Source organism: Microchirus variegatus, assembly GCF_963457635.1.
Source record: "Microchirus variegatus genome assembly, chromosome: 12".
In the NCBI taxonomy this organism is placed as follows: domain Eukaryota; kingdom Metazoa; phylum Chordata; class Actinopteri; order Pleuronectiformes; family Soleidae; genus Microchirus; species Microchirus variegatus.
In genome coordinates, this window is record NC_139813.1 from 18760882 (window position 1) to 18783487 (window position 22606).

Consider the following 22606-nt stretch of genomic DNA (forward strand, 5'->3'; position numbering starts at 1 on the left):
GGAATAAGTCAATAAGTCTCTCTTTAAAATACGCTATAAATGCAATATTACATCACAAAAATCAGCTTTATGTTAGAATCCTGCTGTACACTGAGAAATGTAATGTTGAGGTTTGTAATGTGGCATAAGCAGGGCAGATGGCAGTGGTCCAGGCCCAGACAGTGAGCCAGCAGGAATGTGCACGTGCACACTGACGGACTGTGGCAGCTGAGCAGACCAGTGCAGACGAGTTTCAGTAACATGACACTTCTTCCTTTCTCTGTATCCTCTACCCTGCAGAGACTTTCACTGTGTAACGATGCAACTCACATCGGAAAGGAGAAACAAAAAGGTCAGACTGGAGCTCTTTTTTAACTTCAAATCACGTTCACTTGAGAATGTTGCTGTAGGCAACTGGACTTGTACTTAAGCTGAATTTGTCTCAACCTGGACGACTTAAAACCTTCCTTTTTTGTGCACTCACAAACGTTTGTGTGCGTAACTTTCTATCACATTCCGATCATAAAAGTGAAAAAAAACCAAAACCCACCTCAAACTTCTTGAGCTCTTCTTTTGCCACGGTATAAAGAACTCCAGAGGAGTTTGGCAGCGCTGCTGTTCTCTCTGAGGTCTTCAGCCAGTCCTCAAACCTGGAGTAATCATCCAGAAACTTCTGCCACAACCTCCACGTTTCCTCAATCCTGCAAAGAATATACACTCATGTTACTATACTGTTTAAACTGCCACTATACTACTTGTATCACCAGTTCATGCATAGGAATACAGTATATAAGCGTTTATCCAACAAGCACTGACTTGAGCCTCCTCTCCATGGACATGGCACAGATGTTCCTCCAGCGTCTGTCCAGCCCTCTGGTGGCCTGCTGGATGGAGTCGCACTCCGTCTCTGTGGAGCAGGCGTCGCAGTCGTGGAGCAGGACTTCACACAGGTTCAACACGGACGCCACACCTGTGCTGTGTTTCTCTATGTCCCTCTGCAGCTCCTGTAAATCAAGTGAGTTCTCGCTGTAACATTATTGTACATTAAAACCCTCTCCTCAGTTGCAAAAAGGGAGTGTGGGTTTTGTTACTTCCCAACAATATGCAGTGAGAACAGAGTCGACCTGGGGAAACTAACGTGTTTGTGTTCTGGAGAGAAAGAGGTCAGTGGGTTCCCAGTGTCCAGATTTAGAGCAGCATGAAGTTCGCTGACACTTACTGTGGGCTTGTTTTCAACTAACAACAGAGATGGAGGCATGAGTCATGCTATGATTTCCTCAAGAGCTTAAGCCGGCACTCATTTTCCACCATCTCTGTCTGAGTCATATTGTTATGCTCTTAGTATTCATTTTAATATCTGTAATTGACAGGGGGCCACACGGTGGAACACATGGCTAGCACTGTTGCCTTTCAGCAAGAAGGTTGCTAGTATGCGTCTCAGTTCAATCCTTTCTGTGTGGAGTTTGCATGTTGGGGAGAACATGGAGTTTGCATGTTCACCGTTATATAGTTATTCAAGCTTGTAAACAACAGAATATCTATTTTTTTCTGATATTCACATGCACAGCTCATGGGTGTGTGGTTGTTTTTACCTGCTGCTGGTTGAGTTTCCTCTGAATCTCCTGGTCGTTGCAGGTGTCGTAGACGATGGGTCTCGACAGCTCTGTCTCGATGTGAGACAGCCAGGAACGTAAGGTGCTCATGTTTTTATCTAACTGCTGCACTGCGACCAGAGTCTCCCTCAACTTCTTGACCCTGTTAGTGAGACAAAGCCAGAGCCAACATATGAAGCAAAATTACACCAATGAAGACAGTCGGTAAAAGCATGAAGAGTGGTTGAAATGCATAGGATCATTCATTTAACATTTTCAGGATAGAGTTGCAAATGACATAAACACCATGTAAACAATTTCAGAGCTGGACAAATATTTTTGTTGGGAAGTGATAAAACCTTATTTGACCCCTACACAACAACTGGGGGCCATTTTGGATCTGCAAATGCCACACATTTCCAAACTCTGACAACTGCAATCTATAATATGTGAATCAAGTTTAAAATTAAACAACGTCTAGCTCTTCCACACTTAACATTCAACGCCTCGCCCTGATAAGTCATGCATCATCTGTCACATGACAAGAATGAAGGCAGTAGCTATTCTTTATTATGTAAACAAACTTAAGTTAAGTCGTTGAGTCAGGTTTACTCCACCTAGTTAGAATACACTAAAACTGACTGCACCGGTCAAAGGAAAGATTTATCACCTCCAACTCCGGTATGACCGGTCTCACTTCCACATGTCACAATGCAACACAACATAGTACATTCAAGAAAGTGCAGTGCTTTGGACATTATTTAACAAAGTGAATGAACTGAACCCCTCATTTTAAATGCTTTATTCACACTGACATTAACAGACCTGCCAGTAACTTAATGTACTCCACCCTGAGCTGGGAACACAGGCTAAAGCAACAACTGCATGAGACTATTCTGGTGTTGTAAAGGCTGTACACCTTTATAAAGCTGTATGCTCTTAAAAAAAAATAAATAAATAACCTGTTGACATCGCAATCGCAGTCTGGCAGATACTCCTCACTCGGGCAGCCTGCCATAGTATCCGTCCCTAAATCCAAAACCATGAGGGTGCAAAATTCCCACCGACAACAGTAGTGTCAGAAAGCGTTGCGGTGTAGACTCCAAACACTCTTCTCTTTACATCTGCGAGCTCCACACAGGGCTTTTTGTAAACTCTGTCTGTGCAGCAGGGGGAGGGTCAGCAGGTAGTGCTTGGGTGGCACAACTGTGACTTATCAACTGTTGCTCGCCATGGTTCGAAAAGAGAACTGCAAACAGGCATGTGTGTGTGTGTGTGTGTGTGCCTAAGAGTGACAAGTGCTGCTGTTTCTAAAAACAGACTTACAGTCACAGGCATGTGCCACAGAGCTGGGAGCTGTGTTGGCATACCAGACACCAAATACACACAGAGGGAGTGAGAACAGCAGCACAGACTGCTGGCTCCATACATAAATACATGTCTTACTGCACAGCGAGCAGAAATTGTATTTATTTTTAAAGAATTTCCACCCCCAACAAGAAAAAGCTCGAAAAAATTGCTAATTAATAATAATATGTAAGGATTTCTGATCTCCACGACAGCTGCAGAGTCTCCGTCCCTGTTGTTTTTCCTGTTATCCACAGACATGGATACAAGGAACAAAGAGAGTGCAGCTGTCTGTATGAGCTCACACTCAGTCCTCTCATTCCTCCCATGTCCAGGACAGACCCAGAGGGCAATAACCAGAGGACAGCTGGGGGTGGTGGAAGCAGAGGTAGTCACAGCCAAAGGTTGTTTAAATTTACAACAACATACAGATGGAGTTTTTAATTTCCAGTGATAACTATAACTGACAAATTGTATGTGCTGTCTGTCACCTGCCAAGGGAGTATGGACTTAAATTAGCAGCTAACTCTAGCATAGTTACATTGTAGTATACTGGTGTTCTTTAATATACTCTATTCCCTTCAAATAAACACAGATTGCATTTTGCCATAGAAAAGTAGCCAAGTACCAAAAGGCACGAAGAGAACAGATGATGAGGAATGTGACTTGTTTGCTTGGTTTGCAGCTCCACTTAGTGGAAACCCCACTGACAGTGAGGAGCTCAGGAAATGCCTCAGCAGCATTGTGGGAAAAAGAATTCCCCATCATGTCCTACAGCGCGGGAGGGTTACCACGGAAACAAAGCCAGACCAAAGCATTCCTCCACTAATATAATCTCTTCTCCACTAAAAGGAGTAATACAAAGAGGGAGGTTTAGGGTCAAGTGTAAACAAATTGAGAAATAGCTTTCACTTTCAGGTGAAAAGCAGGTAAATACCAGCCTGTCATTTCAGGACATTTCCTCATTCACAGAGACAACACAATCTATAATGTCAAACGACACTCACCACCTGTGCATGAGATTTATGTGCACCCACCTGGCAGCAATGAGGTCCAGCAGGTGTTGCCAGCGCTCGCTGACTTTGCTGAGTTTGTGTTGAATATCGGCTGCCTTGCTGTCTTGGCTGGCCCTGGCCAGGCGTTCACCCATAACCTGCACCTGGTGCTTGCTTTCCTGAGCAACGCTTATCTCCTCCTGGTAGTCCTGGGGGGAGAAACACAGAGCAGGTTAACATGGGGAGCCGTCAGTGTGGTGTACAGCGCCAGTGTGTGTTCAAAATGTGACTGGAATTAAAAAATTGACTGCAAGATAATTTGTAGGTCATTTTTTAGTTTGAGCCGGAATCACCTTGCGCAGTTTCTCGATCATCTCTTCAATGCTGACGTCTCCATTCTGAGAGACCTTGCTCTCCATCTGTGTGAGCCATTCGCACAACTCCTTGTTCTTCTCATTGAACACGGCCCACTCGTTCAACTTCTCGCTCACTTGCTGCTTGCGCAGGGAAAGCTACAGAGGACACAGTGGAGGACAGGGACAGGGAGAGAGAAACAATAAGAATGTGAGAGAAAACGTAGCAATGGAATACAGAGGAGTGATGGCAAAACAGAAAATGAATGAAAAAGATAAAGTAAGGAAACTTGGCAATTTAGTTATATATATAGTAAGTGGAAGTCCTTAAAGGCACCCACATCTAATTTTAATAAACACAGAGTGCTCGACAGGATTAACAATAAGCCAAAAAGCAAAAAGCGACTGTGCACCAAAATATCTTTGTTGCTGACCTAGCGGGTAATAAAGATATAAAATATGCTACACTAATGCTTCAGTTCTGTTGGTCCTGTGATGCATTAAGTGTAGCCATGGATATATCTCTGATGTCGCATAAGTGACCACTACAAGTAAGAGTTAAAAGTGCCAATGACACATTTGAGCATTTTTTTAAACATCAGAACCATCAGAATATATACTGTGTGTATTTACCTGGTGGCAGACCTCTTCCCACTGGCGTTGTAGAAGCTGGAGGCGTTCCTGTAGGACAGTGATGTCATCTGCACTAACCACACCCTCCAAGGAGTCCCTCAGCAGGAACAAGGAAGTGAGGTCATCAGTCCATCCCTCCACACTGCTCTCAATCTCCTGCTTAGACATGACATGACGGAGCCTTTAGATGTAAAGCTAAAGTCAGACTGTCCTATCAGAGGGGGACTTTCCATCTTCATCAGCAGCCACAGTGAAGCAGGAAAACCACAGAGCAAGAAAGTACTGAAGCTCAACTGCAGCTACTGCCAGCAGAGTAACATTAACGAGGAAAAGCTCAATAGTAAACTGTCACTGAATATTACTTACTTATATATTTCCCAAAAAGACACAAGACTTGTGCTAAATGCGGAAATTAGAATGTGGTATTCTATGAAATGGCAGGAACAATTCAATGAAAATGCACTGGCACATTCAAGGTTACAGACAGTACAAGATAACAGAAGCCTCTAACCTTGCATCTCCTCCTCCTCCTCCTCTGTCACTGTGATGGCTTTGCTGCAGTGTAATCATTTGTGGACCCAGAGAATGTCTCCATTTAACAACACACACACAAAAGGAAGCACACACATGCACACACACATACATACTTACACCCCCACAGGAAGCAGGGATGCTCTCGCTCTCTCTCTCTTACCTCTCTCACTCTCATGCGCACGCAACCTCTCTGCCTTTCTCTCTCTCCCCACCCCCTCTCTCTCTCTCTATCCTCAGCTGATGCTGATTACGTGCAGCTACTCTCACTGCCCTCCACCTCCCCGGGGAGCTGGGGACGCTTCTAGCATGAAATGTAACTGCGTACAACATCTAGCGGTTAAAGAAAAACTGTGGATGGATCATAATGTGATATTTCACACTGTAGTTGGAGCAAATTATGAAAATAAAAGCATCTGTGTTTGCTCATGCCAGCAATTATCAGTCATCTGTATAGCTCCAAATCACACCATGCAGTATCCCATGGCATTTATAGACCAGCAACACCGTGGAATCATCTCTGCCTGAGACATATTGAAACATCTTTACAAACAAATGTGTATTTTAAATGATACACAGATACACAAAAAAACAAGCTTCTCTTTCAATCTAGATTAAGACTCAATTTGTGTCCCTGAATAAACAAAATATACACTGAAGGAAATTGAACAGACAAGGTCAAACAAAACAAACAGGTGATGGAAAATAGTTTCTTCTACTTTTCATCTGTGTGCGTGCATGTGTTTGTGTGTGTGCATTATGATCTCACCTTGCATCTGATTTGCTCTGAGTGTAGCTCCTCATGGTGGTCAGGCAGTAGTACAGAAAGCTTCCTCTTAAAGGCCCTCAGCTTCTCCAGCGACGCATCTATGCCCTTTTCACATCGCTCCCAGTTCTAACACAAACACACACACACACACACACAGGTTTGCTCAGCTATTCTGTTTAGACTATTGCATTAAATTCCATTCATTTGGGCAGCCTGAACAAAGCATTAACCTCAGCCTTAACAATAACCAGTAAAGGCCTAACCCTGACTTTAAACTAACAACACATCAAATCTTAAACAAGCTTAACCAGCTCCCCTGAAATCAGGTTCTGTCTTATTAGGACCAGGGTATGGTCTTTATAAAGGATCTACTGGTCCTGACAAGATAAAGAAATACAAGTAAACACACACAGACATTGTTATAAATGCATCGTGAAGCTGCAGAATACACAGTCATATGCTGACACAAGCACACAGGCACACATCTGTCCAGGGCTGCAGTCAGACCGCACTAATGATCGTGCCAGAGATAGTCCACTTAGCTCTCAACCTCTCAAGTGCCACGTTGAGCGATACAGCAAAAAGCCAACAACCAAAGGGGAGAATTAATGAACACAGCATTATTATAACAAAAGAGGGAGGCTCCAAAGGCCACAGACTAGAGCTATTTTAGGGTCTGAATAACAATGCAGTGCAGGGTAAAACAGGGTTATATTTGGCTAGAAAAAAACAGCAGCTAAGTAGCATTCCTCAACCATGAGTCATGGTTAAAGAACAAAACACAGGGACGGAATAGAAGATGTTTTCATAAGTGCTATAAACTCAGATATCCAAGCTCATAGAGGAAGATTCAGAGAGAGAAAAATCTTTCTTAGCGTGTCATTTACTCCTTTTAAAAAAAACATGGTACCATCTCAACCTGTAAAATCATGTTCACTTGTGCTATTTTGTAATGCTTGTACATTAGTGAGGATTTCATGCACATGTTTATATGATGCTCTGCCATTTATCTGACTACACAAGTGAGATATTGCTCTTTCGCCATCCATTCCTTCCTTTCAAGACTCAGAATATAACTTTGCATAATTCATAATCTGGTTTCACTGTGCTGCACTGCGCTCACTGAAGCGCCATCGCCTTTTACAATGCAGCATGTTAGTGACAGCCGAGCCGACAACAAGCCCTGTATTCAAACAGGGTTTTAAATATTTGTAAGTGTTGTGGTTTTGCCCCGAAGACATCTTTGAATGAGCAAGTGTATTTGATCTCACAGCCAATTACAAAGTATTTGCAATGCTGAATTTAACATATTATGTATAACGATGTAAAAAAGCTCTTCTGACACTTATTGCTAAAATGACAAAATGAACCACAAACAAATACGAATCAACATCACATTAATTCTAATGTGTAGTTATGTCTGACCTTGAGCAAGCCATGAAACTCTCTCCTCTGCTGGTCCAGGCGGTGGTGGGCGTGTCTCCACCTCTCCTGGATCTCCATCAGCTCTGTCTGCAGGGTAGACTCAGCCTGGGTGTCGGCTGACAGCAGCAGGCTCCTGCCAGCCTCCACGGTGAGGATGTAGCTTCCCTGCTGCCTCTGGAGCACACGCCCCCTCAGCTGGAGGAGCACAGACGGAGGCAAAATGGCAGAGGGGGGTAAGAGTTAACTTACACAGAAGGTTTGGATTTGTCAAGATTAATTTAGTGTGTTTAACCATGAGTTTATGATTGAGTGATTAGTATGAAACAAAATATATAGACTGTAAAGATTTAAGTATTTAAATTGACCAAATCCCCTTTCAGTGACCTTATTAAAATTAATTAGTTCAGGGTGAAGTAGAGGTGTCACTCACTGAACCTAATCCAAATCTAATCCACTGCGAACGTTTTTAATTAATACAAGAATTGACTGAAATAATTAAGCATGAATATTTTAGACTAATTAATTCTCGATAAAAATAGACATTTTAATTAGGTAAATTATGGAGTGAATGACTTTAAAGGAAAACATTGTCACCTACCTGTATTTGACCTAAGAGGTTTCTGGCCTGTTGCAGGGCCACTGGTTCTCCTGGTTGCTGAACATCTGGATCATGAGACACTTCCTGTAGCCATCGTAGCAGCTTCTCTGCCATCTCTTGATAGTTCTGCCACTGGCGGACCAGGCTGTCAATAATGCCTCTTCGCTGCTGAGCGCGCCTCACTATGCACTGCCACTGATTGCAAAGCAGGGCCAGCTTCACACTGAAGTCGTCTCTGTTGATGGGATACGGGTGAGATCATCACATATACTGCTCACAGCATGATTATATCCTCATTGAATAGGCTGTGTGTGTTTTAGGAGTTCATGTGCTCACCTGTCATCTACGTGTCCCTGGTCCAACATAAGATGACCGTCACTGACGATGGAGTAGAGGATCTGCTGCCTGCTAAACATTTCTGCCTGGAACAACTACAAGTGCACATATAATGAGTACAGATCTCCATATGGAAGGAGAATAAACAGAATACATATATTCTGACAGCTATTCTGACCTCGTGTTCTCTCTGCTGCTCCAGCAGACTCTGGTAGTTGCCAGAGATCTCAGCCGCCAACTTCTGTTCAGTCTGAGTCAGGAAGTCCATCCAGGCCTCACACTTCTCCAGGAAGCTCTGCTGCTGGAGTAACAATGCCTGCAGTTTACTGGATAGGGACAGAGCAAGAGACACTCAGAACATTAGCCAACTAGACAACCAGGCAGAAAATAAACAACATAAAGAACCTAGACAAAATATTACACGTTTAAGTACCTGAACCTCTCAGTGAGGTGAGCACAGTGGGCAGCCCAGGATCTGTTGAGACTCTGCAGCTTTTTAATATCTTTGTCACTGACTGGAACTCTGTACACTGACTCGTTAATTCGTTCCAGATCAGGAGATAGACTGCTCAACTTCAACAAGTGAACCTGGAAATAAAATAGTAGACATTTTCTGAAGGACTGTGAAAAATGAAGTCAGTCAAAGAAGGAGCAAGGGAGAGAAGAAAATAACTGACTGAATAATTGGGTGAATAAGTTACACAGATGCCAAGTTGTCTTTTTTGTACCTTCAGTTTTTCCATACGTGATTGGACCACGCTGATATCTGGTGACCCGAATGAGTCAGACTCCTTCAGCACCTCCTCAGCCTCCTCAGCTGTACGCGTCAATTTTTCTAACTGCTCCCTGAAACTGCCACAGGACTGCGATCCAGACTAGAAACAGTCAAACACAGCAAATTATAAATGAGAGAAAGAACCCAAAACTTGTTGTGTACCAATCCTATCTTCTTTTTAATACATGAAGAAACCAGTAATTGTGTGCTTGAGGAGAACATCCTCACCCATCCCTACTTTCCTACCTGCAGTACTTCCTGCTGCCTGTGCAGGGCGTGCTCCAGGGCTGCCAGGCGATGTGTGAGTGACACGTAGTCTGACTGGAGAGCTGCAAAGGAAACGGCGTCCACTTGGCTCTTCAGCTGTTCCCCTAATGCCTGCAGTTGCTGGAGCAATTCCTGCACTGATGCCTGCTCACTGAGGCACAACTGCAACAGAGAGGCAGATAAGATCACAGTCAGAAGTCGGTCTAATCCAAAATATGTGGTTTCAGCGGAATCCATCAGATTTTGAAAATACTTCCTAACATTTTCACAGCATGGTGCATTTTTCCAATGAAAATAACGTTTTCTAAATCCAGGTATTGTGTGTTTTAGTAAGACGTGAACAGTGACGCTGATACTCAGTTTAAGTAATGGTCTGTATGCTAGCAGTATTAGGAAGGTGTGTCTGGAGACATTGTTCAGCATGGCCTTACAAGCCCAGCATAACAACGGAGCACCCCTATTGTGTAAATCAGGGGACTGCCAGCTGCAGTCTTGGTCTGGTCTACAAAGGCTTTTGATAGATTGCGGCGTGCGACTGCGTTCAAGCAGACAAAAGGACAGGGTGCAATTTGGTATTCTGTGGAGAGCAGAGGCTTTGCGAATCCTCACATTGTGCTGACATTGTAAGTCTAGGAGCAAATTCACAAGGCCTTCGGAAACAAAAGGAGCCTGAGAGAGGCAAGGTTTTAAGAAGAAGAACAAGGAAAAAAATATAAATACACAAACAGTTGGACCACAAACAGTGACGTTTGTATTGACATAGCGATAAGTAGTACATAGATCCATTAGACCAACTTTAAACTGTCCCATCTCTACTCACATCGCAGTCCTTCATCCAGGCAGTGGTCTCCTCCTCTGTGATCTCCTTGTCGGTTGCACTCTTCAGCAGACGATCAGCGTGTTCTTCCTGTTTCTGAACTGCTGTGACACAGTGGCTGTATAACGTCCTGTAGCGCTGCCATGTCCCCAACAAGGTCTTACTGCTCCTCAACTGCTCTGAGATCTGCTCCAGGAGGTGGTTCCACCTACAATAGAGAGAAAGGCGGTCTTATATATGTAGTGATTTAAATCCCAACCTACTTATTTTTAGACTTATTGACTACATTGTTCATATGTACCTTTCAAAACTTACTCTTTGAAATCTCACTTGTTTCAAATTCACTTATTTTATGGATGTAATGTTTCTATTGAACATAATTCTTCTTCTCTGTCAAGATTTAATGAATATCTGTAATGTTTCTATTCTTAGCTGGAGTAGTTGTAAAGAAACCCCCTGTCACCCAGATATCAATTAAGTATTTCTGATTCTGACCTGATTTCAAAGGACAAAGTTACATCAGGAGCCCTAGTTTTTGATTGAAGGTCACTCATATGTGTGTTTTCATTACTCCTACCTGATGTTAACATCCCGGAGGGCTCTGTTGAGTGTTTCAGCCACAGATGGGTGACACTCTCTCAGTAGCTGGTTTGTTACAGAGCCAAATTTCCTCAGACTGCTCTCCTGTTTGTCCATCTCCTCCTGCAGGTTCTTTGAGACAAAGACACACACTCAATACTACTTTCATCTTCAGTGTTTTTCTTCAGCATTGAATTTGTTGATTTTATTTGAACAATACAAACCTTTTTTCAGTAATGATGTTTCACAAAATATCTTATTGTTGATTTTATGCACTACTTTTCAGTCTATTTTCTACACTCCTCACCTCTAAACTCTCCACCTGCTGCTGCACTGCCTCCAGAGACCCATTAAGGAGGCGCAGCCTGGACACAGAATAAATCCCCTCCATCAGGTATCCATTAATCTCCTCTGAGGCTCGCCGATACAGCGTCCACTGCTCCAGCACCGACCGCAGGCTGACCTTCATCTGACTTATCTGATGGAGAGGATGAGAGGCAGGATGTGTAAGTGTCATAAAGCACAATGGATACAACAAGGAAGGTAAATCCAAGAAGCTCACCATGTGGTCCAAATGAGCCCACGACTGGTTTAGCCCTTTGAGGGTTTCCTTGACAACAGAACATGCTGCTCCTTTCTTATTCTGAATGAGCGTCTTTCCTCTTTCCTCTGCTTTCTCTAAATCCTTCTCTTTTTCCTTCACCAATTCTTCCAACTCCTGTGAGAATAGTGCATGTTATTTTGGAAAATTAAAAATAGTGTGTGGTATTAAAACCATTGAAGTATCCCCTACCTGACAGTCTTTAAGTGCATTCTGCACCGATGCTACATCCTCTATCCTGTGTCTCTTCTTTAGTTTCTCCTCCTGAAGTGTGAGCCAGGTTCTCAGCACCTGGACTCCATTTTCATGATCTACCCAACCTTCTAAAAGACCTTCCAATAACTGAATCTAAAAGACAATTCAGAACAAGTTAACAACATACAAATGGTAAAATCCAAATTAATTGAATATCAGGTCAAAATCTTCATTGCTGAATAACTGAGACATTACCTTTTCACCTAGCAGCCCTTGCAGTATCTGCCATCGTCTGTTCATAGCTCCCAGATTCTCAGCAAAGTTTGTTTTGTCACTGCGTTTTCCCTCCACATCTTGACTGCTGATCTGCAGCACAGACTGGTTCACAAAGTCCACAGTCAGCTGCTTGCAGGTCAGATCAATGCGGAAACCCTGTGAAATGTAAAATAAGACATTGGGAGGAAGGTGTCAAAAAGCTGAAGTCTGTGAAACGTTTTGATGCCAACCATGGCAGGCAGTTTGATTAGAGTGGTGCCATAACTAGAGACAGAGGTGATGGTTTTCTACCTTATACTTCTGCAAGAAGTTCTGGACCACCTCAGAGCCTACAGCTTCCATGATCTTATCCTGGTCTTCCTCAATGATGTTCTCCATGAGAGAGATCCAGCTCATCAGCTCGGTGATGGCATGCCGTGACGCCAGCTTCTCCATTTGCAGCTGAAGGACACAAAATACAGCATCATCAAGCATATCATGTCAATGCTAACATGAAGTAAGTAAAATGTCTAAAATCATCACCTAAATTAAAAAAATAAGGCCACAAATTGCGCTATTTTCAGACCTGGTGTAGTTTTTCTTGTACTACAGGAATACGAGTCAGCAGTTCAGCCCACTGAGTGTCGATTTGGCCCAGCGCTGTCCTCAAACCAGCCGTATCTACTCTTTTCAATCGCAGAAGCTGGTTGCCTGTGCTCAGCACAGAAGAACGCAAAGACGACTTAGCGTCCACCTCCTTGGAAAACTCCTATCAGGAACAGAAGTTAGGAGAGGTTGGAGTTTAACTGAACATCCATTAAAATGATCTAAATATTGTACATAAATATATTTTTAGGATCTGACAAATGTTTGCTGCTGACTGACCAGGAAGGCATAGAGGTGGTCTCTGACAGTTTCCAGCTCTTGAGGCACTGTCACTGACTGGGTTGTCCAGAATTCGAGGCGATCCAGAGCAGACTGCAACCAGTGGCTGAGCTCTGCTGACTCACTCTGGTACCTGAAATTAATATACACAAGAAAATATATTACTCGGTTGATTTTAAAGAATTCAGACTCTGAGTATCAGATACAGGTTCATAGATCAGTGAGCTGTACTTGATAATTATAGGAAACGTAATTTCTGCCAGTGACAAACCAAATCAAATAAAAGACAGAGCCGCACCTGCTCCAGTGTTTGAGTGTTGAGTCAAGGCGGTGCAGCTCCTTGTTGACTTTGGTGGTGGAAGAGAGCCAGTGATCTGCCAGTTGGGTCAGCTGATTCTCCAGGTCCAAACAGCCAACAGACAGGAGAAGTCTCTTTCCCTCCTCCAGAACCTGGTACAGCTGGGGCTGATGTTCTGTCAGGCTGGCCTTCAAATGCTAGAAAAAAACAAATAATGAATTGGTAATTGATTAATTATAATGGAATATTCCATTTTTTTTTTAGATATGTGAGAAGACATCTTAATATTGCAAGAATAAATGTATTTGTGTGTGGTCAGTCTGCATTAAGTTACTCACCTGGTAGAGACTGATCCTTTCAGTGAGTCTCTCCTCTGTCTCCTCCACTAGACCTACAGTCGGAATGCTGCACTCCACAGCCTCCAGCTGTCTGCACAAAGCCTGGTAGTCTTCCACGAGCTTGCTCCACGACTGTCAATCAGAATAGAGAAAGACTGATTTAACAAAACAAAATTGTGCTGGTCCTTTTCCCAACTCTTCTATTAATCATCAGGTATTTCCCACCTCCAGTATGCCCTCCAGCTCTACTCCCCTCCTGTGGGCCTGTTTGAGCACACTGTGGGCTAATGCCATGGTTTCCTCCAGGGCCTGACTTTCCCTCTGTGCCACCAGACTTGACACTTTACTGTAAAAAGTCTGGGTGAGAATCATATGGCATTCCAGGCCCTGAAAGAACTCCTGGAGCAGAAAAATACATTTATGAAACACAATGTTAAAGAGAAAAGACATAATTATACTCTGAGTAAAGACGTTAGTGATTAAAACGTATACTATCTCTATTATGGCCCTCCTTACTTTGTGTTTGTCCAGTAACATCTGAACTTCTATAACAGAGGCCACTGTCATCTTCTGGTCAGCAGCCATCTTGTCCTGAGCAGTGTCCACCAGATCTGTGAGGTCACAGAGCGCAGCTTCGTACTGAGCCTTGAGAGACAAGCCGTGATTAAGGCTGCTACGCCTGGAGCCCACCATCAGCACCAGCTCCTCATATGCATCCTAGATGAACAATAATATATCAGTTATAGGGAATAAGATCCTATTGATTAAAACCAATGTCTAGTTTCCACAGCAAATGTGATATTACCTGTAGTTTGAGTAGTTCTTGATTTTGCTCAGACTGCAGCCCGTCTGCTCTGGTCTTCATTTCAGACAATCTCTGCTCAAACTCCCTAAGACTTTCCTCTACTTCTGATAATGTCTACAAAAGAACAAGATAAGCCACAGAAATTAGTTATTTTAAGATACATGATACATTGCTTTTCTCCGATATCATACCTCTATCTGTTTTGATGCTGGCCTGTCTAAACCTCTTGCCATCTTTTGGAGCAACTGGTGTTTGCTTTCACCCAGAGCTGTGAACAGCATCCTCAGTTCATTCTGGAAAACACAAAAAGAAAAGAATATTGAGTCTCAAGCATAATAATAAAAAAACATCAGAAGATGTACCAGTCTGGATTTAACACCTGGAACTTTGAGTGTTCCTGCAGCCTGTCTCTCATGCTGTCACAGTGCTGTTCCAGGCTGGAGTCCAGCAGACCCATCCTCTCTTGCAAACCCTCAAGGGTGTCCTCCATCAGAGCCTGATCCTCTCCTCCACACAGTCGTCCTGCTCCTCCACCCAGCAGATCTCTGCACAGGTTCACCTCTCTGGTCATCTCCTTCAGCTGTTTATTCAGACCCTGAACAGAAGAGTTAAGATCAGTACCTTCTGTCTAGTAGGGTTTTCATGTTTTTGCTCCACTTGCAAAGAAGCTGTGATGTTATGCTTAGTATCATTTCTGTACAAGCAGCCAAAAGTCACCTCTAGACTTGTGAGTTGTGTCTCTGTATCCTCAAGCAACAGCACAGGACCAAAAAGCAGCTGATTCTCACCAGCATCCAACCAGGAGGAGGCTGCTGAAACTGCAGCATACAAGTCCTGTTGGACTGTCACCGCACTGATACATACTGCCACTTTACTGTCACCACCCATGGCCTGTGAGGGGAACAAATAATACGGATTTAGTACAGTGAACTGTGACAGTGAGAGATATCAACTGCTCTCAACTTCTCACCTCTTGGGCGATTCTTTCAAGACTCTGCCTGCAAACCTCGAACAAAGCTCTAGGTGACTGAGCGCCCCGGCTGCCAGACTCGCCTCGAAACACCATACTAGGACTGGACAAACGAGACCTGTGGAGGACCTGCACACCAGAGATTCATGTGAAATCGCACGAGAATGAAAAACTACCAACATAATGCAGTCAATCAGCCTTGGATCAAGGGTTTAAAATAGGTAGGAACCGTGTAGCAATGAGAGTAAGTCACATTGAAAAACAAAACTGAATAGAAAACTAATCCATGATGTGTAGGTCATCCATACCGGGCTAAGTTGATCATGTTCAAAGGTGTTCAGGGAGAGCTGCAGTTTTGTGCTCTGATCCTTATTTAGGTTTTCCCAGCGCTGTCTCAGCTGTTCCAAAGGAGACATCATCTCTGTCTCCAGCAACACTCCCCCTGGGATGGACACCTCACTGTTGGAGAGAGAGTGTGTTGACATCACATCTCGTAGTCTTATGAGAAGTTTACATTTAAATTCTAGTGTGTCGAGACTGAACAGAGGGCAAAAAAAAGTACCTGTCCCCATTAGGCGTTGTCTGTTGGCTGAGTAACTCTTCCCCTACACTTGCCACAGACTGGAGCAACCGCCGCTGTTCAGCTACTTGCTCCTGTAGCTCCTAAGAATAAAGAACTTGTATTAGATTTGGCTGAAAAAACAGTTGCATGAATGTACATTGTTTGGCATTTTGAATTAATCTAATTTAGTTTGAAAACGACAGTCAAAAAGCAGTGCAGTTCATAACTAAGTATAACAATGATTTTCTGCTTCCTGTTACCCTCTGTCGCAGCAGGTTGTCGTGATGTTGCTGTGTGCGCGTTGAACGGATTTGAGACAGCCAGTCCTGCACATTAGGACTCTGGGACAGAGACGAGTCCGGCTCACTGTCCTCCTGCTCCTGCAATGAACCCTGGAAAGACAAAGGGACTTCAGCACATAAAAGCTTTAAGAAGCCTTAAAAGGAGACAAAAGGAAAGGATACAGCAGCTGTTCCCTCTGAGCTTGGTACATCCATTTTATTTATCTCAAGTCCAGCTGAGGTGTCAATGACGAAATGAAATCCCTTTTTTTTTTTTTTTTTTTTTTAAATAAAAATTGGTTTTGACAGCTACTCCAATTTATTTGCATTGTAGTACAGAGACTGATTTATGACTGAAACCAACTTTGTTTTTCCTAAAATGGGATTATATAAACCACAAAGCAGAAAGGTCAAACTGTCTTGTCATCAGAAACACACCTGATGCAGGACATTTAGTGTAAACAAGTGATGAGATGGCAGCGTGGCATCCTTTTGTCTGGTGTCTAAGGGCCCATTGTGAGCCACATAGGCTCTTGTTGTTCCATAGTGGAAAACAGTGGACTTCCATGAAGGAACGTGCCATGACCTTTAGTGTTTGCACAATGCTACTATTGATACTGTATTCAAAGCTGCATAATGCACTGCAACATAACAAAAATTACACAGAAGCAGGGAGGCAGGAACATTTGGGAAGTAGTAAAACAACTGGAAATGCAGAAAAAAGGGGAAATTAAAGACATAGAGCATGATATGATGTGGAAATAAAACACATGTGACCTGTGATCTCACCTGTATGCCAACCTGTTTGTCCTGCAGCATCTGCTGCAGCTCCAGGAGGCTGTCTTTGAGGGACTGTAATTTAGTAGCAAGTTGCTCCGCCTCTCCCTTGGTCTCTGCCCGGCCCTCCAACAGCAAACTCTCACTGTGGACGGACAACTCGGACAAATACGACACCTTCTGCTCGATCTCAAACAGCATGTTCTGAAAGACAGGAGCACATTATCGCCTTTAGCCTCATTTATGGTTGATAATTCACAAATCGTACACATTTATAATCACAATTGTTTGGCGATGGTTTGATTTGTCTGATGTCTTCCAGATCTATATGTTGCATCTTTTCCTCATTTATTCATTTGGTTTAGTGTTGGTCTGAGGCTGAACAGTACCGTGATTATTTTATGTTCTTTGATGCTTACAACTAACTCAATTTAAATGTTTCTATTCAAGAGCTTTCTCACTCTCCTCTCCTTCCTCCTTTTCAGAAGAGAAACAAATAAAAAAAGACCCTTCTTTCCCACTATGTGTGTGAAATTGGTAGAATTGTTTGAGAGTGGAAATAGATTGGGGTTGAACCTCCTTTATTCACATTGAGCTACTAGAGCCGTTAGCTATTCATCACTGAGAATTTTCCACAACAATGCAGAGAGCCTCATATATTTTCCTTTCCCTCCATTCACTGTGTCATTTGGTGGGAAGAAAGAGAAACTCTAAGGTCTAAACACTCTTTTAACAAAAAACCTTGTGAGGATATTCTTTTCAGTAGGCACTCTATTTTTATTTTTAAGATAATCAGATTTCCATATATTTTAGTAATGCAGTGTGTGCCAGATATTTGATTAAGCACTGATCTATGAGAGACTTTCGTGGTTAACAAAAGCTAACAAACCTAAATCAGTCAAAGAAAAGTACACTGCAAAAAGTATGTGACTACTTCTAACACCTGAAAGAACATTTGTTCTTAGTTTAAATTTCTTCTCTCCCTAACTATAATCGAAGATTTCTTTACACCACGAAAATGAGGATCCACATGGTCTGAACCTTTAGACCCGCATGTGACAAGAGCCATATGTGGGCTATAATCAGCTTACCCAGCTACTACAAACACACATCCAAATACTGATTACCTTTGACAGAGCCGCAGAACAAGCATAATTACAGAGGGCGATGATTATGTATGTATTAAAGATAAACGTTAAAACACGCAATTTACATCGATGTCAGTTCTCAAGAGGTCTATTTATATACTTTACATATAAATGTATATATGGAATCAAAATTGGTGGTATGAAATGTGAATATTATTTACCACTTAAAAGAACACCAATGATTCCAATGATTGTGGACCAGCGACCACTATTAGTATTTAGATATGGATTGTGATTACACCCTTAGATAAAGGTGCTGTTACCATTGAGACGGGATTGGGGGAACAAAACAGGAAGAATGTTTGAGGACCTAGTAAGAAGGAGGATCAGACTAATCTCAGTGTACTTATCCTTAAACATTTATTGCACATTAGGGCTGTGGACTCTTGTTAAGGTAGGGTTGTTGTTTGGAAACTGTTTCTGTTTCTTCTTCTGTTATTTTTTCTAGCTTTTGAGGATAAAACAGCATGTGTCTAGCTATATGTATAATACCAAGCCAATGAAGCAGTCGCATAGTTCATTTTAGCCCCTCTTCATCGAGTAAGCCTTGGAATGCAGCAAGAATTCAGGGGTTTTCACTGTTCAAAATCAGGAGAGCAACATGCAAATTCTTTGGGAATATGAATAAACATATGCTAAAAATTACCTGACAGTCAATGAGCTGCTCTTCCATGTCCATGTCTTTGTTTTGGGGCTGTAGAGCAGAGCTGAGAGTGGCCCGAGTGCTGAGAAGCCAGTGGTCGAGCTCCTCGGCCTCGATGTGGTAACGCTGTAGTGCCTGCTCCTGACGCTGCTCCTCTAGTTGTTCGCTAAGTTTCTCCTGAAGTGGTGAAGGTTAAATGTTTCTCATTGATATCCATGTGCACACAGGAGTGCAAGATACTTATTTGAGAAATAAGTGTTGGATTGTGATAATTTTTTACTAGTACTCACTTCCAGCAACTGCCGTTTTCCTGAAGCCTTCATCCGTATGGTGGCCATCCTCTCCCCCAGCACAGTGAGAGTAGATTGGAGTGCCAGTTGGTCACCAGGCTCCCCATCACTGTCACTGTCTGCCAACTCCTCAGAGAAGCACGTCTGCAACTCGCCAATCTCATCCTGCAGCATGAAGATCTCATCCATCAGTGCCTGCAAACACAGAGAGATCAGAATAGTGTAAGAGGTGAACCAGAAATAATCAACTGAAAGAGAAGAGACATGAAAAAAACAAAAGAGCAGCAAAAGGGGGTTTGTCCAAAGTCCCCAACAGTAGTTACAAAAAGGAGCTGTATCGACCATAGCTGTGGAAGTTGGCATAGCAACAGAGAACAGTGACAGGCAGTCTGTCCAACCATTGCACAGGCTGGTGCTGTATTAAACCCCTTAATCATCCACTGTTCTCTCCAAGAAAAACAGGCTATTTTCTTGTCACTCCGGTATTTTACCAAAGAGATTTCCTGTCTTCCTTACAATTAACAGCTTATATTTAGCGTGATTTTACTGCACTCCCAACTTCTCCAAACCTCGGTGTCCTCTCTCCTGCTCACCTGATGTGCTGCCATCTGACTCTCGGGGGTTTTGCTGGGTTCCAGGCTTTCGCCGAGTGCCCCTTCGATGGATTCCATTTTAGTGGAAATGGACTGGAGGGACTCCTGATAGTGCTGCTGTCGCTCCAGTGCCTCATAGAGACTCTTCTGTTTCTCACTGATCTGTGGCAGAAGAGGAGATGGGATAAGAAAGAAATAAGGCATGAATTAAGCCTACTATGTTTGTATACTATTGTTACAAATGCATATCCATATTAATCTATAATAGAGCTTAAAAACCCTTTAACATATCAACAGAAAGCAAAAAAGACACGTTTGATTTGGAGTATGAATAGGTTATAACTGAAAAGGAATCAATTAGAATCTTTTCTTTATCTGTGGTATATATTATCTTCTGCATGGAAAAATGGAAAGATAACTTCATAGTGATTTACTGTTGGAACATACCACATTTTTGAGTGTTTCCCAGGATCTCTGGAGGTCATCCAGGTTTGAAGCACTGGTCTCCATAGACGGGTCATACAGCTCCTGGAGTGGTGCTCGACTTAAAGTGCCATGACCCTTTGACACAACAATACAGTCAGTCAGACAAGTGTGTGGTTTTAGAGATTTGACTGTACGTACAATATGCTGTTTTTGATAAGAGGCTGTTGATCTGTTGAACCTACAATCAACAATCAAATTCAAGATTCATCTCATAAATACAGTAGCAATACATTATTGACTTAAATATGAACTAATGTGTAAATGAAAAATGTCTTCTGATTATCTAATTGAAAGTCACATGACCAAACCTCAGTGAAATAATAGTTATGGTAGTTAGCATCTATGGTTTGTTGGAATACCCACAAACTTACACAGGACCAGTATAGACCAAAATTAAGTCTCTCCCATTCTTTCAAATACTTTCCAACGTTTCCAGATTCTGCCTTTGATCTTATCACATCATAGACAGAAGTACAATCTTTACAATTTTAAAGAACAACCTGTGATCTATGCAGTTTACCGTGGAACAATGTGGTTATACTTCACAGCTGCTGCATCATCTGAAGTCATTATATTTCACAATAGAAACTACTACATACTAACGTGGCTTTGTTTAGAATATGACAACACTCTGATCTTTCCGATCTCAGCAAAAAAAAGAAAAGCGTGGGGCAAACAAGTAAAACTGCAAACATAATGCTAAAACGGATAGAAAGCAGGGAGTAGCACAGCAACACAAAGATCCATTGTGACGGTAGTGTTGTTGATGATGATGATAGGAAGGTCATGGGTTGGTGGTGAGAATCAGTTAGTGGAAATGAAATGAGATTAAGTTTGTACGTCTAGTTTAGTTGTGTTCAGTATGGCTCTACTTGTTTTAAGCAGCATTAGTGGGTCCAAAATATCTTCAAATGAAAGCAGCTTTCAGAAATATCTGGTTGCTTGACATTTTACCACATACTGTAGGTTCATTTGTAGGTGTAACATGGAGAATGGACTGTTGTGTGACAGGTGGTCAGGTCAGGTAATGCTGGAGGGCTTCGAGGGTTATTAGCAGGTCGGGGCGTTTGCAGTACCTGGTTAAGAGGAGCATCAGCGTTAGCCCCTGGGGAGGGGGAGCGGCAGGCAGGGGGAGAGGAGACCTCACTGTTGGTGCCCTCCTCCCCTGACTCCTCCGTCACAGGGGAGAGGAGCGTGTGGCAGCGGCCTGCTGTCATCTGACCACACATCCACACCACACATCAAACACACACATCATAGAAGCAGGTGGAGGAGAAGGAGGCAGGCAGGTGAGCAGAAAACAGGCAGATAAAAGGAGGGGGGAGAGGAGATAGAAAGGAAATGTGAAGCAAGAAAAGAAGAAAGAGTATCAAAATTAATGGGGGAGGCAGATTAGGCAGATTACAGTGAGAACCACTGCCGATTAATTAGACAGTGAGTAATCAAATAGCATGGATTGGACACCCATTAGATCACATTACTCCCATTGGCATAAAACACTGCAACCATAGCACACACACACACACACACACACACATAACACAGCACTGCAGAGACCTAACTCAGTGTAGCACTGCTCTCTGCTAATGAACAAACACTGGATTCCACTGGCAATGAATGAGCTGCTAGGTTTTCTTTTCCTTTTTTTTTTACAGGATACATCAGAAGAAAGGAATGGCTGACACCAGAAAGTCAAAATCACACACAGGCCTACAGTAAGTGCACACACACTGATTGCTCACACCACACACACACTGTATACTGTAGAGTTTCAGAACCACAGTAATTTCCTTTCTCAGCAAAGACACTTTTCCCTTGTAACTAGCAACCAAACATTATCCACATTTCAGAAAAGCACAATAATGAGACGTACACAAATTCAGCATGAAAACGTCATAATTTAAGAGTTATATAGTTATTAGGGAGTGTGCTTCGTGAAAACAGCAGCAGCAGCTGTCAAAGGAGCAGCACAGTTGTCTGTGTGCCTGCGTGCTTCAGTGGAGAGGCACAGTTGAAATGTGAGCCAAACCCTACTCGGCTGCTTTTTGGCAGTCAATGCAGAACTCGGGACCTTGTTGTATTTGGAAGACTTTTTCCCGGGCTTTATGATGCAACGTAATGCAACATAGAGCAGGGAACATGTGTGGGATAAACGTGCGGGGAAACAGTGACATTGCTCTAATTATGCTTAACAATAAAAAGAAAATTAAGGATATCAGTAGTCCAAGCAACCAACAGTATGATGCCAAACACACAGTATGCTCTGCTCACACACAGGCTCACACACACACACACACACACACACACACACACACACACGATGATGCAGTAATATCCTGTTTCCTGGTCTACTGACACTGTACACACAATACAAAACAGGGCGAGAAACCAAAATCTGATTTAGAATGAAAATCACACAGAGACAGAGGAACTGAAGTGAGAGTGGTGACTTATACGTCAACACAGAAAAAGAAATGAATGAT

General features: G+C 42.8%; 1 protein-coding gene across 1 annotated transcript in view; it reads right to left on the bottom strand.

The window, feature by feature from the left end:
• syne1a (spectrin repeat containing, nuclear envelope 1a) overlaps nt 1-22606 on the bottom strand; it is a gene marked incomplete at its 5' end in the record, with an annotated part of 103554 nt that overhangs the window by 9500 nt on the left and 71448 nt on the right. The window contains 41 exons of the mRNA XM_083898728.1: nt 530-680; nt 796-983; nt 1572-1734; nt 3956-4122; nt 4267-4425; nt 4900-5055; nt 6200-6325; nt 7625-7819; nt 8223-8457; nt 8559-8653; nt 8737-8884; nt 8992-9146; nt 9287-9433; nt 9580-9762; nt 10421-10625; nt 10995-11128; nt 11304-11474; nt 11559-11714; nt 11790-11945; nt 12048-12224; nt 12360-12509; nt 12634-12816; nt 12933-13065; nt 13231-13427; nt 13569-13700; nt 13794-13967; nt 14085-14285; nt 14374-14487; nt 14565-14666; nt 14753-14968; nt 15091-15264; nt 15344-15472; nt 15652-15802; nt 15906-16006; nt 16166-16297; nt 16976-17167; nt 18758-18931; nt 19045-19239; nt 19638-19799; nt 20085-20198; nt 21200-21340. Of these exons, the coding sequence (XP_083754854.1) occupies nt 530-680; nt 796-983; nt 1572-1734; nt 3956-4122; nt 4267-4425; nt 4900-5055; nt 6200-6325; nt 7625-7819; nt 8223-8457; nt 8559-8653; nt 8737-8884; nt 8992-9146; nt 9287-9433; nt 9580-9762; nt 10421-10625; nt 10995-11128; nt 11304-11474; nt 11559-11714; nt 11790-11945; nt 12048-12224; nt 12360-12509; nt 12634-12816; nt 12933-13065; nt 13231-13427; nt 13569-13700; nt 13794-13967; nt 14085-14285; nt 14374-14487; nt 14565-14666; nt 14753-14968; nt 15091-15264; nt 15344-15472; nt 15652-15802; nt 15906-16006; nt 16166-16297; nt 16976-17167; nt 18758-18931; nt 19045-19239; nt 19638-19799; nt 20085-20198; nt 21200-21340 (6534 nt within the window). The remainder of the gene's footprint in view (nt 1-529; nt 681-795; nt 984-1571; nt 1735-3955; nt 4123-4266; nt 4426-4899; nt 5056-6199; nt 6326-7624; nt 7820-8222; nt 8458-8558; nt 8654-8736; nt 8885-8991; nt 9147-9286; nt 9434-9579; nt 9763-10420; nt 10626-10994; nt 11129-11303; nt 11475-11558; nt 11715-11789; nt 11946-12047; nt 12225-12359; nt 12510-12633; nt 12817-12932; nt 13066-13230; nt 13428-13568; nt 13701-13793; nt 13968-14084; nt 14286-14373; nt 14488-14564; nt 14667-14752; nt 14969-15090; nt 15265-15343; nt 15473-15651; nt 15803-15905; nt 16007-16165; nt 16298-16975; nt 17168-18757; nt 18932-19044; nt 19240-19637; nt 19800-20084; nt 20199-21199; nt 21341-22606) is intronic.